Below are 18,086 nucleotides of genomic sequence, written 5' to 3' on the forward strand. Positions count from 1 at the left end.
CCAGGAAATATGTCATAAGTAGAATTCTTGATTTTCTACAATTAGGATTAGAGATGAAGCTGGCCTTGAGTACCATCAAGGGCCAGGTCTCAGCTTTATCAGTATTATTTCAACGGCCACTTGCTTCGCATTCTTTGGTCCGAAACTTTATGCAGGGGGTGATGCGTCTTAGTCCTCCGGTTAAGGCGCCCCTAAACCCCTGGGACTTGAACTTGGTCCTGGCTGTGTTACAGAAACAGCCTTTTGAACCAATAAGTCAGATTCCTTTGGTCTTGTTGACAAGGAAGTTAATTCTTCTGGTGGCCATCTCTTCTGCTAGAAGAGTTTCAGAATTAGCAGCCCTTTTCTGTAAGGAGCCTTATTTGATTATACACAAGGATAGAGTGGTACTGCGCCCTCATCCTAGTTTTTTGCCGAAGGTGGTTTCTGATCTTCATTAAAACCAAGACATTGTTCTGCCTTCCTTTTTTCCAGATCCCTGTTCTCCGGAAGAGACAGTGGCGGAATTACCGGGGTCGCAACAGTCACAGTTGCGACGGGGCCGGCATTCCGCCACTGTGGGGGGGGGGGGGCAGCGGGGTTGCTCTTCACATCGCTGAGGCTGAGCGTGTCTCTCATCTAACAGCAGAGAGACACCGGCATTGTTTGTTTTATTTCCCTGCTCTCCGTGTGTCCTCTCTCTCTCACGGCATGACAGAGGACACACAGCTGATCTCCCCCCTCCCCTCTCTGTGTGCTCCGCGGGCAGTCAAGTGTGAAGCTAAGGAGCTCACATTTCCCGCGGAGCACAGAGAGTGGAGGGGGGGAGATCAGCTGTGTGTCCTCTGTCATGCCGTGCGAGAGAGAGGACAAACGGAGAGCAGGGAAATAAAACAAACAATGCCGGTGTCTCTCTGCTGTTAGATGAGAGACACACAGGCGTACAGCGGAGCGGACCGAAGCCGCCTCCCCCCCCCCTCTCTGGTTACGGAGGAGGAGTCCGAGGGAGAAGGCTGTTCTGAGGTCTGTAAACTTTGTATCCAAATAGACATGTGCTGGGGGAACGCTATGGGGTGGGGGTCTGCATTGATGAGGTGGGGGTCTGCACTGAGGGGGGGTCTGCATTGATGAGGTGGGGGTCTGTACTGAGGGGGGTCTGCATTGATGAGGTGGGGGTCTGCATTGATGAGGTGGGGGTCTGCATTGATGAGGTGGGGGTCTGCATTGATGAGGTGGGGGTCTGTACTGAGGGGGGGTCTGCATTGATGAGGTGGGGGTCTGCACTGAGGGGGGGTCTGCATTGATGAGGTGGGGGCCTGCACTGAGGGGGGTCTGCATTGATGAGGTGGGGGTCTGCACTGAGGGGGGTCTGCATTGATGGAGGGAGGGGAGTCTGCACTGAGTGGGGTCTGCATTGATGGTGGGTCTGCACTGAGGGGGGGTGGTCTGCATTGTGGGGGGCCTTCACTGAAGGAGGGGGGTCTGTACTGAGGGGGGTGTGAACTGATGGAGGGGGGGTCTGCAATGATGGAGGGGGGGTCTGTACTGAGGGGGGATGTGAACTGATGGAGGGGGGGTCTGCACTGATGGAGGGGAGGTCTGCACTTATGGAGGGGGGTCTGCAATGATGAATGGGGTCTGCACTAAGGAGGTCTACACTGATAGATGGGAGTCTATGCTGATAGAGGGGGGCTATACTGATGGGGGGGTCTGCAATGAGGGGGGCTATACTGATGGATGGGGTCTGTACTTAGTAAGGAGGATCTATACTGCGAGATGGGGGTCTGTACTTAGTGGGGGGTCTATACTGAGAGGGGGGTCTGCAGTTAGTGGAGGGGGGTCTGTACTGAGGGGGGGCTATAGTTGATGGAGGGGGTGACACCAATTTTTTCCTCACTGGGTGACACCAACCCTAGTGATGCCACTGGAGAGACGCTCTCCGCTCCGAGCCGTGCTGTCCTGAGGAGACAGGGGACTCTGATAGAGGACTCTGATGGGCACTGATAGGGGGCACTGATAAGATTTACTGATGAGCACTGAAGGGGAGGCACTGATAGGGGACACCGATGGAAGGCACTGATAGGGGACACTGATGGGCACTGAAGGGGAGGCACTGATAGGGGACACCGATGGAAGGCACTGATAGGGGACACTGATGGGCACTGAAGGGAGGCACTGATAGGGGGCACTGATGGGAGGCACTGTTGGGCAATGATGGGGGGCACTGAGAAGGCACTAGGGGGCACCGATGGGAGGCACTGATAGGATTTACTGATGAGTATTGATGGGGGCACCGATGGGAGGCACCAATGGGATTTACTGATGAGCACTGAAAGGAGGCACTGATAGGAGGCACTAAGAAGGCACTGATAGGGGCACAGATAGGAGGCACTGAAAAGGGGCACTGATAGGAGGCATTGATGGTCATTGATGAGCACTGATAGGCAGAACTCATAGGCTGCACAGATGGGCACTGAGGAACACTGATAGGCAGAACTAAGGCAGTATTGATGGGCACTGATGGGCAGTATTTAAGAGTACCGATAGGTGGCATGGATGGACGCTGCAATAATGAGCACTGATAGGTGGTGCTGATAGGCAGATTTGATGGGCACCAATAGGCAGCATTAATGAGCACTGATAGGTAACACTTGTAGGCGGCATTGATGGGCACTGATAGGTGGCATTGATGGGCACTGATGATTGTGGTACTGATTATAAGTGTAAACAATTTACTGACATTCTTGACAGTTAATGGCAGTCCTTTCCTCACACAGACACCGCGTGGGAGGGAAGGGCTGCGGATAACCGGCAAGTCTGTTTACATGTGATCAGCTGACATCACATGGTAAAGGGCCACTGTGATTGCGCTGGATGCACGTCCCAGGGGGCATGCAGGAAGCACGGTTTTGGGATGATGTCCATGGATGCCCTCCCAAAATTGGAAGCCTGGAGGTTCTAGTTACGCCTCTGGGAAGAGAGATCACTACATTCATTAGATGTAGTAAGAGCAGTCGAGGCCTATCTCGAGGCAGTTGCTCAGATTCGCAAAACGGATGTTTTGTTTCTGCTGCCAGAGGGTCCCAATAGAGGACAAGTAGCGTCAAAAGCTACCATTTCTAAATGGATTCGACAATTGATCATTCAAGCTTAAGGTTTGAAACAGAGGATTCCTCTCTTTCAGATCAAGGCACATTCCACAAGGGCTATTGGTGCTTCTGGGGCAGTGCATCACCAGGCCTCGATGGCTCAGATCTGCAAGGCCGCAACCTGGTCTTCAGTTCATACATTCACCAGATTCTATCAGGTGGATGTGAGAAGGCATGAGGATATCGCCTTTGGGCGTAGTGTGCTGCAGGCAGCGGTACAGGTCTGATTGCACCCTACTTGGTCGTGGTTCCCCCCCCTCAGGTAGCATTGCTCTGGGACATCCCATCAGTAATTACTGTGGCTCTGTGTCCCGTGATGTTCGAGAAAGAAAATAGGATTTTTTAAAACGGCTTACCTGTAAAATCCTTTTTTCGAAGGACATCACGGGACACAGAGGTCCCGCCCCTCTTCTAATACACTATATTGCTTGGCTACAAAACTGAGGTATCCCTGCAAGGGGAGGGATTATATAGGGGGTTGAACTTTCTGATAGGGTGTGCCAGTGTCTAATCACCAGTGATACCCTATATAACCCATCAGTAATTACTGTGGCTCTGTGTCCCGTGATGTCCTTTGAAAGAAAAGGATTTTACATGTAAGCTGTTTTAAAAAATCCTATTTTTGCTGTCCTTATACCTCGTTTGCAAACCCAATGTACCTGAATATTCATCCTGTGTTGTAATGTAATCCAAAAAAAGGATTTTAGGTTAAGTCAGAAATCCTTTTTCTTTTTTTTTTCTGCTACGTATTTCTTTTGTGTAAAATATATATTGAGAAACCACTGGGATTATGATACCTTTAGTGTAGAATCAAAATGGCAGATACAGAGTGCATGAGAAAGGTAAAAAGCAGGGAAGACTAAAAACTGTAGCCTCTACGTGTAAAAAAAAAAAATATCTGTTCTAGAAAACGTGTTTTTTTTTTTTTACCATTGCTATTGCCTTAGCCTAATGTTATACATTCAAAAACCTTTTGTTTTATAATAGTCTGAATGTTTTTCTTTACTTTCGATTTTCAGCTGGTGGTTCATATTTCATGATATCACGTTCCCTTGGTCCTGAGTTTGGTGGAGCTGTTGGCCTTTGCTTTTACTTGGGGACTACATTTGCTGGTGCCATGTACATTCTAGGTGCAATTGAAATCTTGTTGGTAAGACTATAATGCTATTGCTTGGTTTCTATGCATGCTTTGTATTTTATAGTTAATTTTTTAGAAGGTTAGTTCACCTTTACCAAAAAACTGCATACACCGCTAAGAGGCATCTGCAGTTTGACTACTTCGGTGGTTGTTTAGCTGACATGTAGGGCTCACCAGTGAGTTCGGTCCACAACAGATAATACCTTTTCATTTATTTAAACACAACAGAATACGTTCACAGCGATTAGCTTTCCTCACAGGGGGTTTCCACATCTATATATGAAATTAACAATATTCAGCCTTCTGGCTCTATTTGGCAGCCCTGCTGCTCAGGTCTCATGCCTTGGTCCTTCTGACCATCTAACACAACACCCCTGTACTCGCATACAAACACTGTACCTCTGTCAACTCTCTCCCTCTTTCCTGCAGCTCCCTGCTTTTTCATCTGTTAGGCTCAGGCCTCTGTCTGTCCTGTCCCAGACAGCACCGTACAGACTCGCACACCTCTCTGGCTGCTCCTTTGCAACCACACACAGACTCCTTGGGAGGGTGGAGCACAGAAATCTAGTTCTGATTACCCTAAGAACCCAAAACACAACTGCACCATCAGCGTGCCTATTGTCTACAAAACCTGACTCAGACTGCCTTTCAACACCATGACAGGGCACCGCACTGTCACAGTAGATAAAAACAAACTGAGCTGCTCAGACTAAAGCTGAATAATACTCTTGTTATAGGTGTACCTCCATGAAGCCTGACTGGATTACTTCTAGAAGAGAAGAGAAGCCTAGCTCTTACTGCTCACCTTCATCACAGGAGTTCTTTCTTTCTTATTTTTCCCGCTTTCCCTTATCTGCAGAGGCAGATTTTTTTGGTAAAGGTGGACTAATCCTTTTAAACATTTGTATAATTTGAGGTCTAAATCTATCAGTAAAGTAATGTTAACGCTACTGTTTACGTTACAATATTACCTGGTAATCCTTCGAAGAAATTGTTTGTTCAGGTACTTCTTATCATGGGTAACTTGTGCTGCTACATCGCCACCCTGTCACACACTCCCCGGATTAAAGCCTAGTACACACAGGCCGAATGTCAGGTGACATTGGCCAGTTCAATAAAAACCGGCCTACGTTCAGCCCGTGTGTATATCAGCCAGTCCAACAGAAGACAGCAGTTCGGCTGGCTTCTGTCAAAAGAGCATGCTGGAAAACCAGCAGCCAAATGGCTCCCAATCAGCACTCACAGCCAATGGCTGTGAGCACTGACTGGAGTGTTCTGACAGGGGATAGCCCCCCCACCACCACCATCAGAACACACTAGCTCAGCAGGGAGATTGCTGTACTAACATTGGACTGTTAGTGCAGCGGCTCTGACCTGAGCTGTCCTGCTGGGTTGAAAGGAAAAAAAACTGACAGTGTGTACTAGGCTTTAGACTACGAATAGCTTTGCTGAAGCCCATTGCACAGGCGTCTACCGATGTTGCTAGCATGAAGCCAATCCAGAGCAGTGATGTGCAGCCTGGATGCTTGAGTGCATATTAAGTTTATGTTGACATTTTCCCTCTTATGACTGAGAGCTGGTCTCTAGTATATTTGATAGATTGTACTGAGAGTTTCTAGGTTACCATCAGGTCTTTCTGTGATTTTCTATGGGCTCCTTCCATTGACTGTTTTGTGGATTGGCGTAGTCTTCATTACAAGATATATATTGGAGATTGCATCAGGAGTTTCACCCTAAATTATGTTTTCCCCTTTTTCTCAAGCAGATGTTGCTGACATTATGAGTCAAGTATTTTGTAGTAACGAGTTTTGCAGGATACACAGATGTTGGAGAGGAGAGTCATTAAACGGGAAAAAAAATAAAAACACTTTGGATCTAAATGCTTGAACATTATTATCTGAATACTATCAAGATCAATCACGTCAGTCCGCTGATGTTTCAAGGACGTGAACTTTTTTCGCTACCTGGGAACTGATCTGGAATAGAGCATTGTTTGATGGAAGGCTATTAATGACTGAAAAGATTAAGCAGGAACTGACTTTTAATTTCCCCCAAAATTGCGGAAATGCAAACCAAAAGCAACATGAATTGCCCATGGGACTTTAGATGAGGTGCAACACACTCAATAATAAAATTAATAAAGTAAAGATTTATTGGTAAATACAATTTCCAACAGATCAACAGTGACATAATTGCCATATAGTCAAGCAAATAGGTCAATATATTATTATTATACAGGATTTATATAACAGTTTGCGCAGCGCTTTACAACATGAGGGCAGACAGTACACTTGCAATACAAATCAATACAAGAGGGTTCAGAGGGCCCTGCTCGTTAGAGCTTACAATCTAGGAGGGAGGGTCAATTGGAACAAAAGGTAATAACTGTGGGGGATGAGCTGATGGAGAAAATGAAAATACAGTTGTTAGGTGTGGGTAGGGTAGGCTTCTCTGAAGAGAAGGGTTTTCAGAGATTGTCTAAAAGCTAATAGAGTAGGAGATAAGCAGACAGATTGGGGTAAGGCATTCCATAGCATTGGAGAGGCTTTGGAAAAGTCCTGGAGGGAGAATGGGAGGAGGAGACGAGGGAGCTAGAGAGCAGAAGGTCTTGAGAGGAATGAAGAGAACGAGTAGGTTGTATTTAGTAATGGTGCAACGGATTGTCATCGATCCGTGATCCGATCCGCGGAGGTTGATCCGTACGGGACACCCGCGATCCGCGGAGCGCTCTGTGGCCTCGGCCATAGGAAAGGCCGCAGCTTTGGCCTAGCTCCGGAGCGGCGGCCATCTTGGTACACCCGGCGGCCGTTTAGCACGTGATCTCTCCCCTCTGTGTACTGATCTGTACAGTGGAGGGGAGAGATCGGATGGCAGCAGTGCCAATACTCTGCAATGCCCTGCCAATACTCTGCAATGCCCTGCCAATACTCTGCAATGCCCTGCCAATACTCTGCCATGCCCTGCCAATACCCGCCAATACCCTGCCAATATACCCGCCAATACCCTGCCAATATACCTGCCAATATACCCGCCAATACTCTGCCAATACTCTGCCAATAGGGAGATTGTGGATATTACAGTGGGGGAGATTTTTTTTTGTTGATCCGAAAATGATCCGAACCGTGACTCCTGATCCGAGGAACGATCCGAACCGTGAGTTTTTTGATCCGTTGCACCCCTAGTATTTAGAGACTAGGCTAGTGATGTAGCTGGGGGCTAAATTGTGGATGGCTTTGTAGGTAGTTGTTAGTATTATGAATTTAATTTGTTGGGTGAGCGGAAGCCAGTGGAGGGATTGACAGAGAGGGGTAGCAGACACAGAGCGATTGGTAAGGTGGATGAGTCTGGCAGCAGCATTCATGATGGATTGAAGAGATGATAGACTATGTAGAGGTAAGCCAATGAGAAGCGAGTTGCAGTAGCCGAGGCGAGAGATGACCAGGGAGTGAATTAAGAGCTTTGTTGTGTCATTGGTTAGAAAGGGGTATATTTTGGGGATTTTGTGGTGGCAAGATTTGGACAGTGATTGGATGTGGTGCTTGAAGGAGAGTTCAGAGTCCAGGACTACACCTAGAACCTTGGCATGCAGGGATGCGTTTATAGTTGTGCCATCGATTATGACAGAGAGATCAGGGGAAGGGAAAAGGGCATATGGGGGAGGAAAAATTATAATTTCAGTTTTGGATAGATTGAGTTTGAGGAAGTGGTGTGACATCCAGACTGATATATCTGATAGTAAATTAGTGATACGTGAGGAGACAGAGTGGGTGAGCTGAGGGGTAGAGAAATAGATTTGGGTGTTGTCAGCTTAGAGGTGATATAGGAAACCATGAGAGGCTATCAGCTGACCCAGGGAGGAGGTGTAGATTGAAAATCGGAGAGGTCCAAGAACAGAACCTTGGAAGACCCCAACAGAGAAAGGAAGAGAGGAGGAAGTAGACTTGTAGGAAACGCTAAAGGTGCAGTTAGATAAGTAGAAAGAGAACCAGCGAAGAGTACAGTTACGGAGACCAAAGGCGTGGAGTTTTTTGAGGATTAGGGGGTGGTCAACTATATCAAAGGCAGCAGAGAGGTCCAGGAGTAGGAGTACAGAATAGTGTTAATTGGTTGTGGCCGTTGGTAGATTGTTTGTTTTAGGAGAGCAGTTTCTGTGGAGTGTTGAGGACGAAATCTAGACTGAAGGGGATGAAGAAGGCTTTTATAAGCAAGGTGGATGCCCAGTTGGTTGTAGACCAGACGTTCAAGGAGTTTGGATAAGAAGGGAAGCAAGGAGATGGGGCGTAGGTTGTTAGGATTGGATGGGTCCAGTGAGGGCTTTTTAAGTATGGGTCTGACAAGTGCATGTTTTAGAAAGTTGGGGAAGATGCCAGAAGAGAGGGAGAGATTGAAGATGTGGGTTAGAGAGTGTAGCATAGAGCAAGAGGGTGAACGTAGCATTTGCGAGGGAACAGGATCCAGAGGGCAGGTGGTAAGGTGGACGTTAGCAAGTAGTTTAGCAACCTCGTCTATAGTGGTGGGGTTGAAAGAGGGAAGTAATGATTGTACCTGTGGGCATGAAGTGTAAAGCATGGAGGATATCTGAACAGTAGAGATCTCCTCACGAATTGTATCAATCTTCTGTTTGAAGTGATTGACGATCTCCTGGGCAGTGAGTGAGTTGGCGGTCGAAGGCAGTGGAGGACGAAATAGAGAGTTGAAGGTAGAGAAGAGTTGACGGGGACGCGATAAGTTGCTAAAGAGAGTGATAAAATAGGTCTGCTTGGCAGTGAGGAGGCTGGAATTGTATTTCGGAGGGCAGATTTATATTGGTTGAAATCTTTCTGAGACTTAGTCATACGCCACAAGCACTCATGAGCACTACTATGTTTTTTCAGACTTCTAGTACCATCTGTTTGTCAAGGTTGAAGGGGTCGGTTCTGTGTGTAGTGAGGGGGGCCAGTGAGTCCAGTGATGCTAGAAGTGAAGTGGCTAGGTTGGTGCAGGATGGGGTGAGATTTTGTCTTATGCAGCGTACACACGGGCGGACTTTTTGACCGGACTGGTCCGACGGTCTATCTGACGGACTTTCGACGGACTTCCGACGAACTTTCCCAACGAACGGACTTGCCTGCACACCAAAGTCCGACGGATTTGTACGTGATGACGTACGACCGGACTAAAATAAGGAAGTTGATAGCCAGTAGACCATGGCACTTCCACCACCATGCTTGACTGTAGTCAAGGCACACCTGTCTTTGTACTCCTCACCTGGTTGCCACCACACACGCTTACCACCATCTGAACCAAATAAGTTTATTTTGATCTCATCAGACCACAGGACATGGTTCTAGTAATCCAAGTCCTTAGTCTGCTTGTCTTCAGCAAACTGTTTATGGGCTTTCTTGTGCAAGATCTTTAGAAGAGGCTTCCTTCTGGGATGACAGCCATGCAGACCAGTTTGATGCAGTGTGCGGCGTATGATCTGAGCTCTGACAGGCTGACCCCCCACCCCTTCAACCTCTGCAGCAATGCTGGCAGCACTCAGTACATCTATTTCTCAAAGACAACCTCTGGATATGACTCTGAACACGTGCCCTCAAGGCCTGTTCTGAGTGGAACCTGTCCTGTTAAACCGCTTTATGGTCTTGGCCACTGTGCTGTAGCTCAGTTTCAGTTTTGGCAATCTTCTTATAGCCAAGGCCATCTTTATGTAGAGCAACAATGCTTTTTTTCAGATCCTCAGAGAGTTCATTGCCATGAGGTGCCATGTTGAACTTCCAGTGACCAGTATGAGAGAGTGAGAGCGATGACACCAAATTTAACATACCTGCTCCCCATTCGCACCTGAGTCCTTGTAACACTAATGAGTCACATGACACCGGGGAGGGAAAATGGCTAATTGGGCCCACTTTGGACATTTTCACTTAGGGGTGTACTCACTTTTGCTGCCAGCGGTTTAGACATTAATGGCTGTGTTGAGTTATTTTGAGGGGACAGCAAATTTAAACGGTTTTACAAGCTGTACACTCACTACATTACATTGTAGGAAAGTGTCATTTCTTCAGTGTTGTCACATGAAAAAATAGAATAAAATTTTTACAGAAATGTGAGGGGTGTGCTCACTTTTGTGAGATACTGTGTATGTGTATGTGTGTGTATATGTATATGTATATGTGTGTGTGTGTGTGTGTGTGTGTGTGTGTGTGTGTATATATATATATATATATATATATATATATATATATATATATATACACACACACACACACACAGTGGGGACGGAAATTATTCAGACCCCCTTAAAATTTTCACTCTTTGTTATATTGCAGCCATTTGCTAAAACTATTTAAGTTCATCTTTTTCCTCATTAATAGCACCCCATATTGACAGAAAAACACAGAATTGTTGACATTTTTGCAGATTTATTGAAAAATAAAAACTGAAATATCACAAGTATTCAGACCCTTTGCTCAGTATTTAGTAGAAGCACCCTTTTGATCTAATACAGCCATGAGTCTTTTTGGGAAAGATGCAACAAGTTTTTCAACACCTGGATTTGGGGATCTTCTGCCATTCCTCCTTGCAGATCCTCTCCAGTTCTGTCAGGTTGGATGGTAAACGTTGGACAGCCATTTTTAGGTCTCTCCAGAGATGCTCAATTGGGTTTAAGTCAGGCTCTGGCTGGGCCATTCAAGAACAGTCACGGAGTTGTTGTGAAGTCACTCCTTCATTATTTTAGCTGTGTGCTTAGGGTCATTGTCTTGGAAGGTAAACCTTCGGCCCAGTGTGAGGTCCTGAGCATTCTTGAGAAGGTTTTCGTCCAGGATATCCCTGTACTTGGCCGCATTAACCTTTCCCTCGATTGCAACCAGTCGTCCTGTCCCTGCAGCTGAAAAACACCCCCACATCATGATGCTGCCACCACCATGCTTCACTGTTGGGACTGTATTGGACAGGTGATGAGCAGTGCCTGGTTTTCTCCACACATACAGCTTAGAATTAAGGCCAAAAAGTTCTATCTTGGTCTCATCAGACCAAAGAATCTTATTTCTCACCATCTTGGAGTCCTTCAGGTGTTTTTTAGCAAACTCCATGCAGGCTTTCGTGTGTCTTGCACTGAGGAGAGGCTTCCGTCGGGCCACCCTGCCATAAAGCCCCAACTGGTGGAGGGCTGCAGTGATGGTTGACTTTCTACAACTTTCTCCCATCCCCCCAACTGCATCTCTGGAGCTCAACCACAGTGATCTTTAGGTTCTTCTTTACCTCTCTCACCAAGGCTCTTCTCCCCCGATAGCTAAGTTTGGCCGGACGGCCAGCTCTAGGAGGGGCTTTGGTCATCCCAAACGTCTTACATTTAATGATTATGGAGGCCACTGTGCTCTTAGGAACCCTAAGTGCAGCAGAACTTTTTTTGTAACCTTGGCCAGATCTGTGCCTTGCCACAATTCTGGCTCTGAGCTCTTCAGGCTGTTCCTTTGACCTCATGATTCTCATTTGCTCTGACATGCACTGTGAGCTGTAAGGTCTTATATAGACAGGTTTGTGGCTTTCCTAATCTAGTCCGATCAGTATAATCAAACACAGCTAGACTCAAATGAAGGTGTAGAACCATCTCAAGGTTGATCAGAAGAAATGGACAGCACCCGAGTTAAATATGAGTGTCACTGCAAAGGGTCTGAATACTTAGGACCATGTGATATTTCAGTTTTTCTTTTTTAATAAATCTGCAAAAATGTCAACAATTCTGTGTTTTTCTGTCAATATGGGGTGCTGTGTGTACATTAATGAGGAAAAAATGCACTTAAATGATTTTAGCAAATGGCTGCAATATAACAAAGAGTGAAAAATTTAAGGGGGTCTGAATACTTTCCGTCCCCATGGTATATATGCTGTGGGAGGGGGGGATGAATGAGAGATAGTTTAAGGATAAAGGACAGAGCTGTCAAAAGGAGTGGTAGAGAGTGCATTTTACAAGGTGAAAGAGCTAAAGGGGTAAACAGGGTCATCTGATGTCTGTGTGGTGTTTTTCAAAGAATTTTCTTGTGTTTATTTGCTTTGTACATTCGCTGAAGTGTATAGTCAGAAGTGCTCCCACTTATAGAAATAGCCCCACTTTAAGAAAGAGCCCCAGTTGTAAATGCTTCCCCCAAAAGATACGTATATTTATACTAATAGGGATGGGGGGTGGGTGCATTTCAATTATCAATCAGGAGGTAATAAATGTTGGCTGGTCAGCAGGGCAAAATTCTTACTTCTTCAGAAACAGACTAGCAAGAGGGCACTAAAGTTAACGGGCCATCATTTTTGGTAAGACAAGGGAGATAATAAAGCATTGTAATGTGGACAGGTCTACAGACGGTTAAGCAAAAATAACATACCAGCATTATTAAACAGGCATAAGCGAAAGCAGATAGCAGTGTTTCAGTTTTTGGGTGGATATGTTTCAACAACACATACCTGTGAAATGATAGAAGACGTTTTCAGATGAGACATTCAGATGAGGAATTCAGATGATGAGTGCAGAGTTAGAAGTGCTCCCACTTTGAGAAAGAGCCCCAGTTGCAAATGTGCCCCCTGCAAAATCATGAATATATACATATTCATTCCATAGCAGTATACAGTGTTTCAAAGATCAATTCATAATAGGTGTGAACTTGACACATCCAACCATATTTCGTTAGCTGAAATACAAACCCAATTGAATATTGGTTCTATACCGGTACTTGATGTCAGAAACAGAGAATCTAATTATGGAACATAGGAATACATAGAGGTCACTGGGTGACACAGAAGTCGCAAGAATGTATGAGACACCAGTAAAGAAATATAAAAAGGAGTGAAGGATTACTGCAGCAATTAGGTCTGGATACACAGGACAGTGACGTGCCCAGTAAACACACAGGGGCAGGAATGCTGGAATCTGGCTGAAATACACAGGGGCACACAGGTGCCAGAACACTGGAAGCTGACAGAAGTGCACTAGTGGCACACAGGTGTAGGTGGCTGGGTTAAAGGATACAGTAAGTTCACTTTTGGGTACAAGTTGCATGCTCAACCCGTTTTTAGGGTGGAACATGTTCCCACTGCTGTCCGCTGCTTGTTCTCCCTGTACTGGAGAAATTCCCCGTACTAGCTGTCACTTTTTGAAAACCCTGTCATTCATACACAGCGCTCTGCATCTGATATCCTTTTTGGCTTTCGCCTTGTAGTTTTTAATGAACTATCACTGAGCACTGTGATAGTTCATTGATTCTTCCTGTCAGAATGTATCAGCTTCCTTGTACAAGGTACGAGCAAACGGATACACTGACAGGTTTGTAGGAGACCTGCATGGTATCAGTGAATTGCTGATCGCTGATGCAATGCTTTACAGGCTTCTGGAACAAAAAATACATTTATTTTTTTTTACATGCAAAAAAAGAACAATTATTATTATTTTTTATTTTTTAATGTGAACTTATCCTTTAACATGGGGCAAACAAGTGCTAAAAGGAGAGATGCAGGAAGAAGTGCACAGGAGAGACACACTCTGGAGCTGGAACACTGGGCAATAGAGGCACTGGGGAACACAGGAGTCAGTGACAGAAGGCAGTGAAGCAATAGTCACTGGAAGAACTGGAGTGTAAGTGTCTTTGAAGGCTCATGAAGGCAGGAACTAAGAACAGGGACACTAGGAACACAGGCTTTTGGCAATATTTAATTCTGCTGGGATCATGGGAAGTGGAGCCTAGGGTTAGAAATACTAGCTATTTCTTAGGTTAAAGTGCGTTTAGTGGGGAACGGTCTCAAGTTGCTGGTTGTGTCTTGCTGTAAGTATTTCAACCCTTTCCTTCCAAGCAGGTGGCACAGGCTTATTTGAGATGCAGAGTTTAAACACACTAACTGGTTTTTACTAGAGCTCCGGATCTTGGACGTTGGTTTTGCTGCTTGCTGGTAGTAGGTTGTGACCCCCAGGCGATTGCCTCAACGAAAGCCAGAGATGAGTATGGACAAGGAAGGCTACGGTGTGGAGATTTTACACTAGGGGATCTGCAAGAGGATGTCAGGTCCAGCCATGAGTCAGGGCACGGGTCCTTCAAGAGAGAATCTGATTCCAGCCAGAGATTGAGGCAGGCAGCAAACAAGAGAATGGTTGGGTCAATCCGTGTCATCAAGTAAACAGTAGCTGGCAAGAAAACACAGCGCCAGTCACTTCCAGGGCTGATGCTTAAATACCCCGTGTCAGGACCCAGGTCTGAACCTGCGATCCCTGCTGATGATGTCTCTTCTTGCAGAGCCTGTCCCCTGACGGTGACATAATACTTTGGCCCAAGCATAGCTAATGCTGTGGCTCCTTTCAGGCAGCTAATTTCAGAGCTGCAGGAGTTAGGCGTTGCCCACCAAGACAAATTTGACAAACTGGAAAGTGTGGTGAAAAGGCAACAGGAAGAAAACCATGCTCTACAGAAAAATTTCTGGATGTATGTTTCCGAGATGATGCTAACGCATGCATGCCTCTATCACTCAAATGTAATGGAGGCCGCCACCATTCGAGAGGGTTCCTTATCCAGTGTTTCATATATTTAAAAAGGTAACCAGCTGCATTTACTTCTGAGGAAACAAAGATACTATTTATCAACCTTCTGACTGAGGAAGCCCTAGCTTGGGCCTCTCCTTTTCATATAGAACAAAACAGTGCTACTCTGAATAATTTTGAGACCGTTGTGACCGCTAGGAATCAGATTTATGATCCTAACCGCAGCACTACTGCCGAAGCAAAGTTGCGTATTTTGCAGCTGGGTATACTTTCTGTTGCTGAGTACACAGCTGAAATCTGATGTTGGTTCTCAGATACCACTTGGAACCCAGCAGAACAAAAGAGTCAGTTCTGCCAAGGGCTCTCTGAACAGGTAAAAGATGAGCTTGCCAGATTGAAGACCCCTAATGATTTTGAGGCATTCATACATTTATATATCTGAATTAATCAGAGGCCTTACTCAGGGATGGAAGGAGAAACTGGGAATGTTTGTAGGTAATGGTGGCATGCATTTCTCTGCTAGTCAGTTTGTTCAGAAGGATCCAAAAGATTCCCCGAATTTTAACATTCCTGAACCTATGCAGGTTGATGCTATTAGGAGATCTGTTTCTGCTCTGTTCTGCTCAGGAGAAAGTGAAAAGGCATTTGGAGAACTTTCATATTTCTATTGTGGGGACTCTGGGCATTACGCAATTAATTGAACCAACAAAGTCAAAAGGACAATTGCTGCGACTGATGTTAATGCCTGAATAAATAAACTCCATTACTCAGTCTACCTTTCCATTGCTCCATGAAGAAAATATGGTAAATTCTCAATTTCTTTTCATTTTGTTACCCCTATTAAACTTATCACAGACGGCTGTGAATTTTTTTTGCCTTGCTATGCTGGGCTCAGGGGCCTGGGGGTGGGGGGTGGGGACATTATGGACATGGAGTTTGCCCAAAGCAAATATAATCAATAAATAAATCTGCACCGATTGATATGGAGACAATTGATGGTTCACCCCTATCAACAGGACCTGTTACCCATGAAACAGCTGCTCTGGTACTCCAATTTAAGACTGACCATTGTGGGTTTATGAACTTTCAGCTGATTATGTCACCAAAGTTTCCTGTCATCCTGGGTATTCCTTAGTTTTCTACCCAGAATCCTTCCATAAACTGGGAAAGGATTGTGCCCCCATTGCACAAAACTTTGTCTAGAACCTTATCTCTGAAATATTGGAAAGACTCTGTTCTGCCAAGGTCTTTAGAAAACCTGACTTACAGGGATCGTATTTGTCTGCATTCATCAAGGAGACGAATGGAAAACTGCCTTTAGAGCAAGATATGGGCGAGTCCTTGTTTATGCCTTAGGGCCTTTGCAACGCTCCCGCAACTTTTCAACACTTCATCGCTGATCTTTGAGATCTGTTGGACCAGTTTGTGATTGCTTATCTGGATGATGGTCTCATGTTTTCTGATAACCTGGAGGAGCATTGCAGGCATTGTTGCACTGTCTTTGAAAGAGAAAGAATTGACATCAAACTGGAGAAATGTGAGTTTGAAGGAACCCAGATCCAATTCTTGGGATACATGATTTCTCCAGAAGGTGTGAGCATTAATCCTAAGATCAAAGCAGTAGTGGATTGGCCTGCCTCTAGAAACATTAAAGAAGTATGATTTGTTGGATTTGCCAACTTCTACAGAAAATTCATAAGAAATTTTTCCAAGGTGATAGCACCAATTACCCAGCTGACAAAGAAAGGGGTGCCCTTTGTGTGGTCAGCTGAAGTGCAGACTGCCTTTTAGTAAGCTAAAAACTTTTTACTTCAGCACCAAAATTGGTACATCCTGAGCCTGAACTTCCTTTTATTGTGCAAGTGGATGCTCCAGACTTTGTTGTGGGAGCCATCCTTTCTCGGCAAAATGGAAAAAATATGCAGCTTCGTCCTTGTGCTTTCTGAATGTCTTCAGCCAAAATGTAATTATGTTTGGAAAATGTAGTTGCTGGCATTTGTTTTGGCCTTTTCCGAATGGAGGCATTTTCTCTAAGGGGCTAATAATCCTGCAACTGTTCTCACTGATCATAAAAAATTGGAATTCATTTTTCTGCCAGGAAATTGTCTTCTAGATAAGCATGTTGGTGTCTCCTCTTTTCCAGGTTCAATTTTATAAACTCGTATTGACCTAAGTCAAGACATAGTAAGGTTGATGCCTTATCGAGGATGTTGTCTGAGCCTCTCCAGGAAGACCACTTTAAATGTACAATCCAGTCTCAGAAGAACTTTCTAGGGGCCACAAGACATTCTTGAGTCTCCACAAAGAGGGGTATGAGAATGACCCACTCCTCAATCATCCTCCTAAGGACATTTAACCTTGAGTACAAGAACGGCTTTTGCAAGCACATGGTCTCTATGTACCTGAATCTGTGTTGAAGCCCTCGAGTTGGTTCATGACTCCAAACTTGCTGGTCTTTTTGGGGCTTCTAAGACAGAAGAACTTTTATCACATTCCTTTTTGGTGGCCTGGTTACAAGAAAGATGTCAAAAGCTACAGTATCTCACAAAAGTGACTACACCCCTCACAATTTTGTAAATACTTTATTATACCTTTTCATGGGACAACACTGAAGAAATTACACTTTGCTACAATGTAAAGTAGTGAGTGTACAGCTTGTATAAGAGTGTAAATTTGCTGTCCCCTCAAAATAACTTGACACACAGCCATTAATGTCTAAACCGCTGGCAACAAAACTGAGTATGCCCCTAAGTGAAAGTGATCAAATTGGGCCCAATTAGCCATTTTCCCTCCCTGGTGTGATGTGACTCGTTAGTGTTACAAATTCTCAGATGTGAATGGGGAGCAGGTGTGTTAAATTTGGTGTTATCGTATAGTTATGGGTGAGGACCCCTCCAAACTTATATCAAACCTGTATTAAGCTCTTAGACACCAGAAAACTATAGCAATTACACAGAAGATGAAAACGGCATGGGAGCAAGATACAGGACCAATTGCAGATGAGGACTGGGATGAAATATTGGAAGGAACCAAGGCAGTATCCCCCAAAATATCAGATAGACTGACACAACTATATATCCTACATAAAGTATACCGCTGAAAATGGCAAAATTTCAACACACACATAACCCAATATGCCTTCTATTTTGGGCTGATCCTGGTACGTTCTACCATTTAATTTGGAGTTGTCCAAACATACAGACATTCTGGACTCAGATAGTTCGCTTCTTACATGACAATATGGGATCTCCCGTAGTACTGGACCCCAAATTATGTCAGTTGGGACTATTGCCTGACGTAGAACTAGACAAATATCAAACTACAT

General features: G+C 45.1%; 1 protein-coding gene across 1 annotated transcript in view; it reads left to right on the plus strand.

Annotated features, from left to right (window-relative positions):
* The window catches only part of SLC12A4 (solute carrier family 12 member 4), a 420,155-nt gene that overhangs the window by 142,523 nt on the left and 259,546 nt on the right, over nucleotides 1-18,086 (plus strand). Inside the window, exon 6 of the mRNA XM_073605176.1 lies at nucleotides 4,148-4,278. Coding sequence (XP_073461277.1) covers nucleotides 4,148-4,278 — 131 coding nt within the window. The remainder of the gene's footprint in view (nucleotides 1-4,147; nucleotides 4,279-18,086) is intronic.

The sequence above is a fragment of the Aquarana catesbeiana genome, linkage group LG11 (genome assembly GCF_042186555.1).
Source record: "Aquarana catesbeiana isolate 2022-GZ linkage group LG11, ASM4218655v1, whole genome shotgun sequence".
NCBI classification, from domain to species: Eukaryota; Metazoa; Chordata; class Amphibia; order Anura; family Ranidae; genus Aquarana; species Aquarana catesbeiana.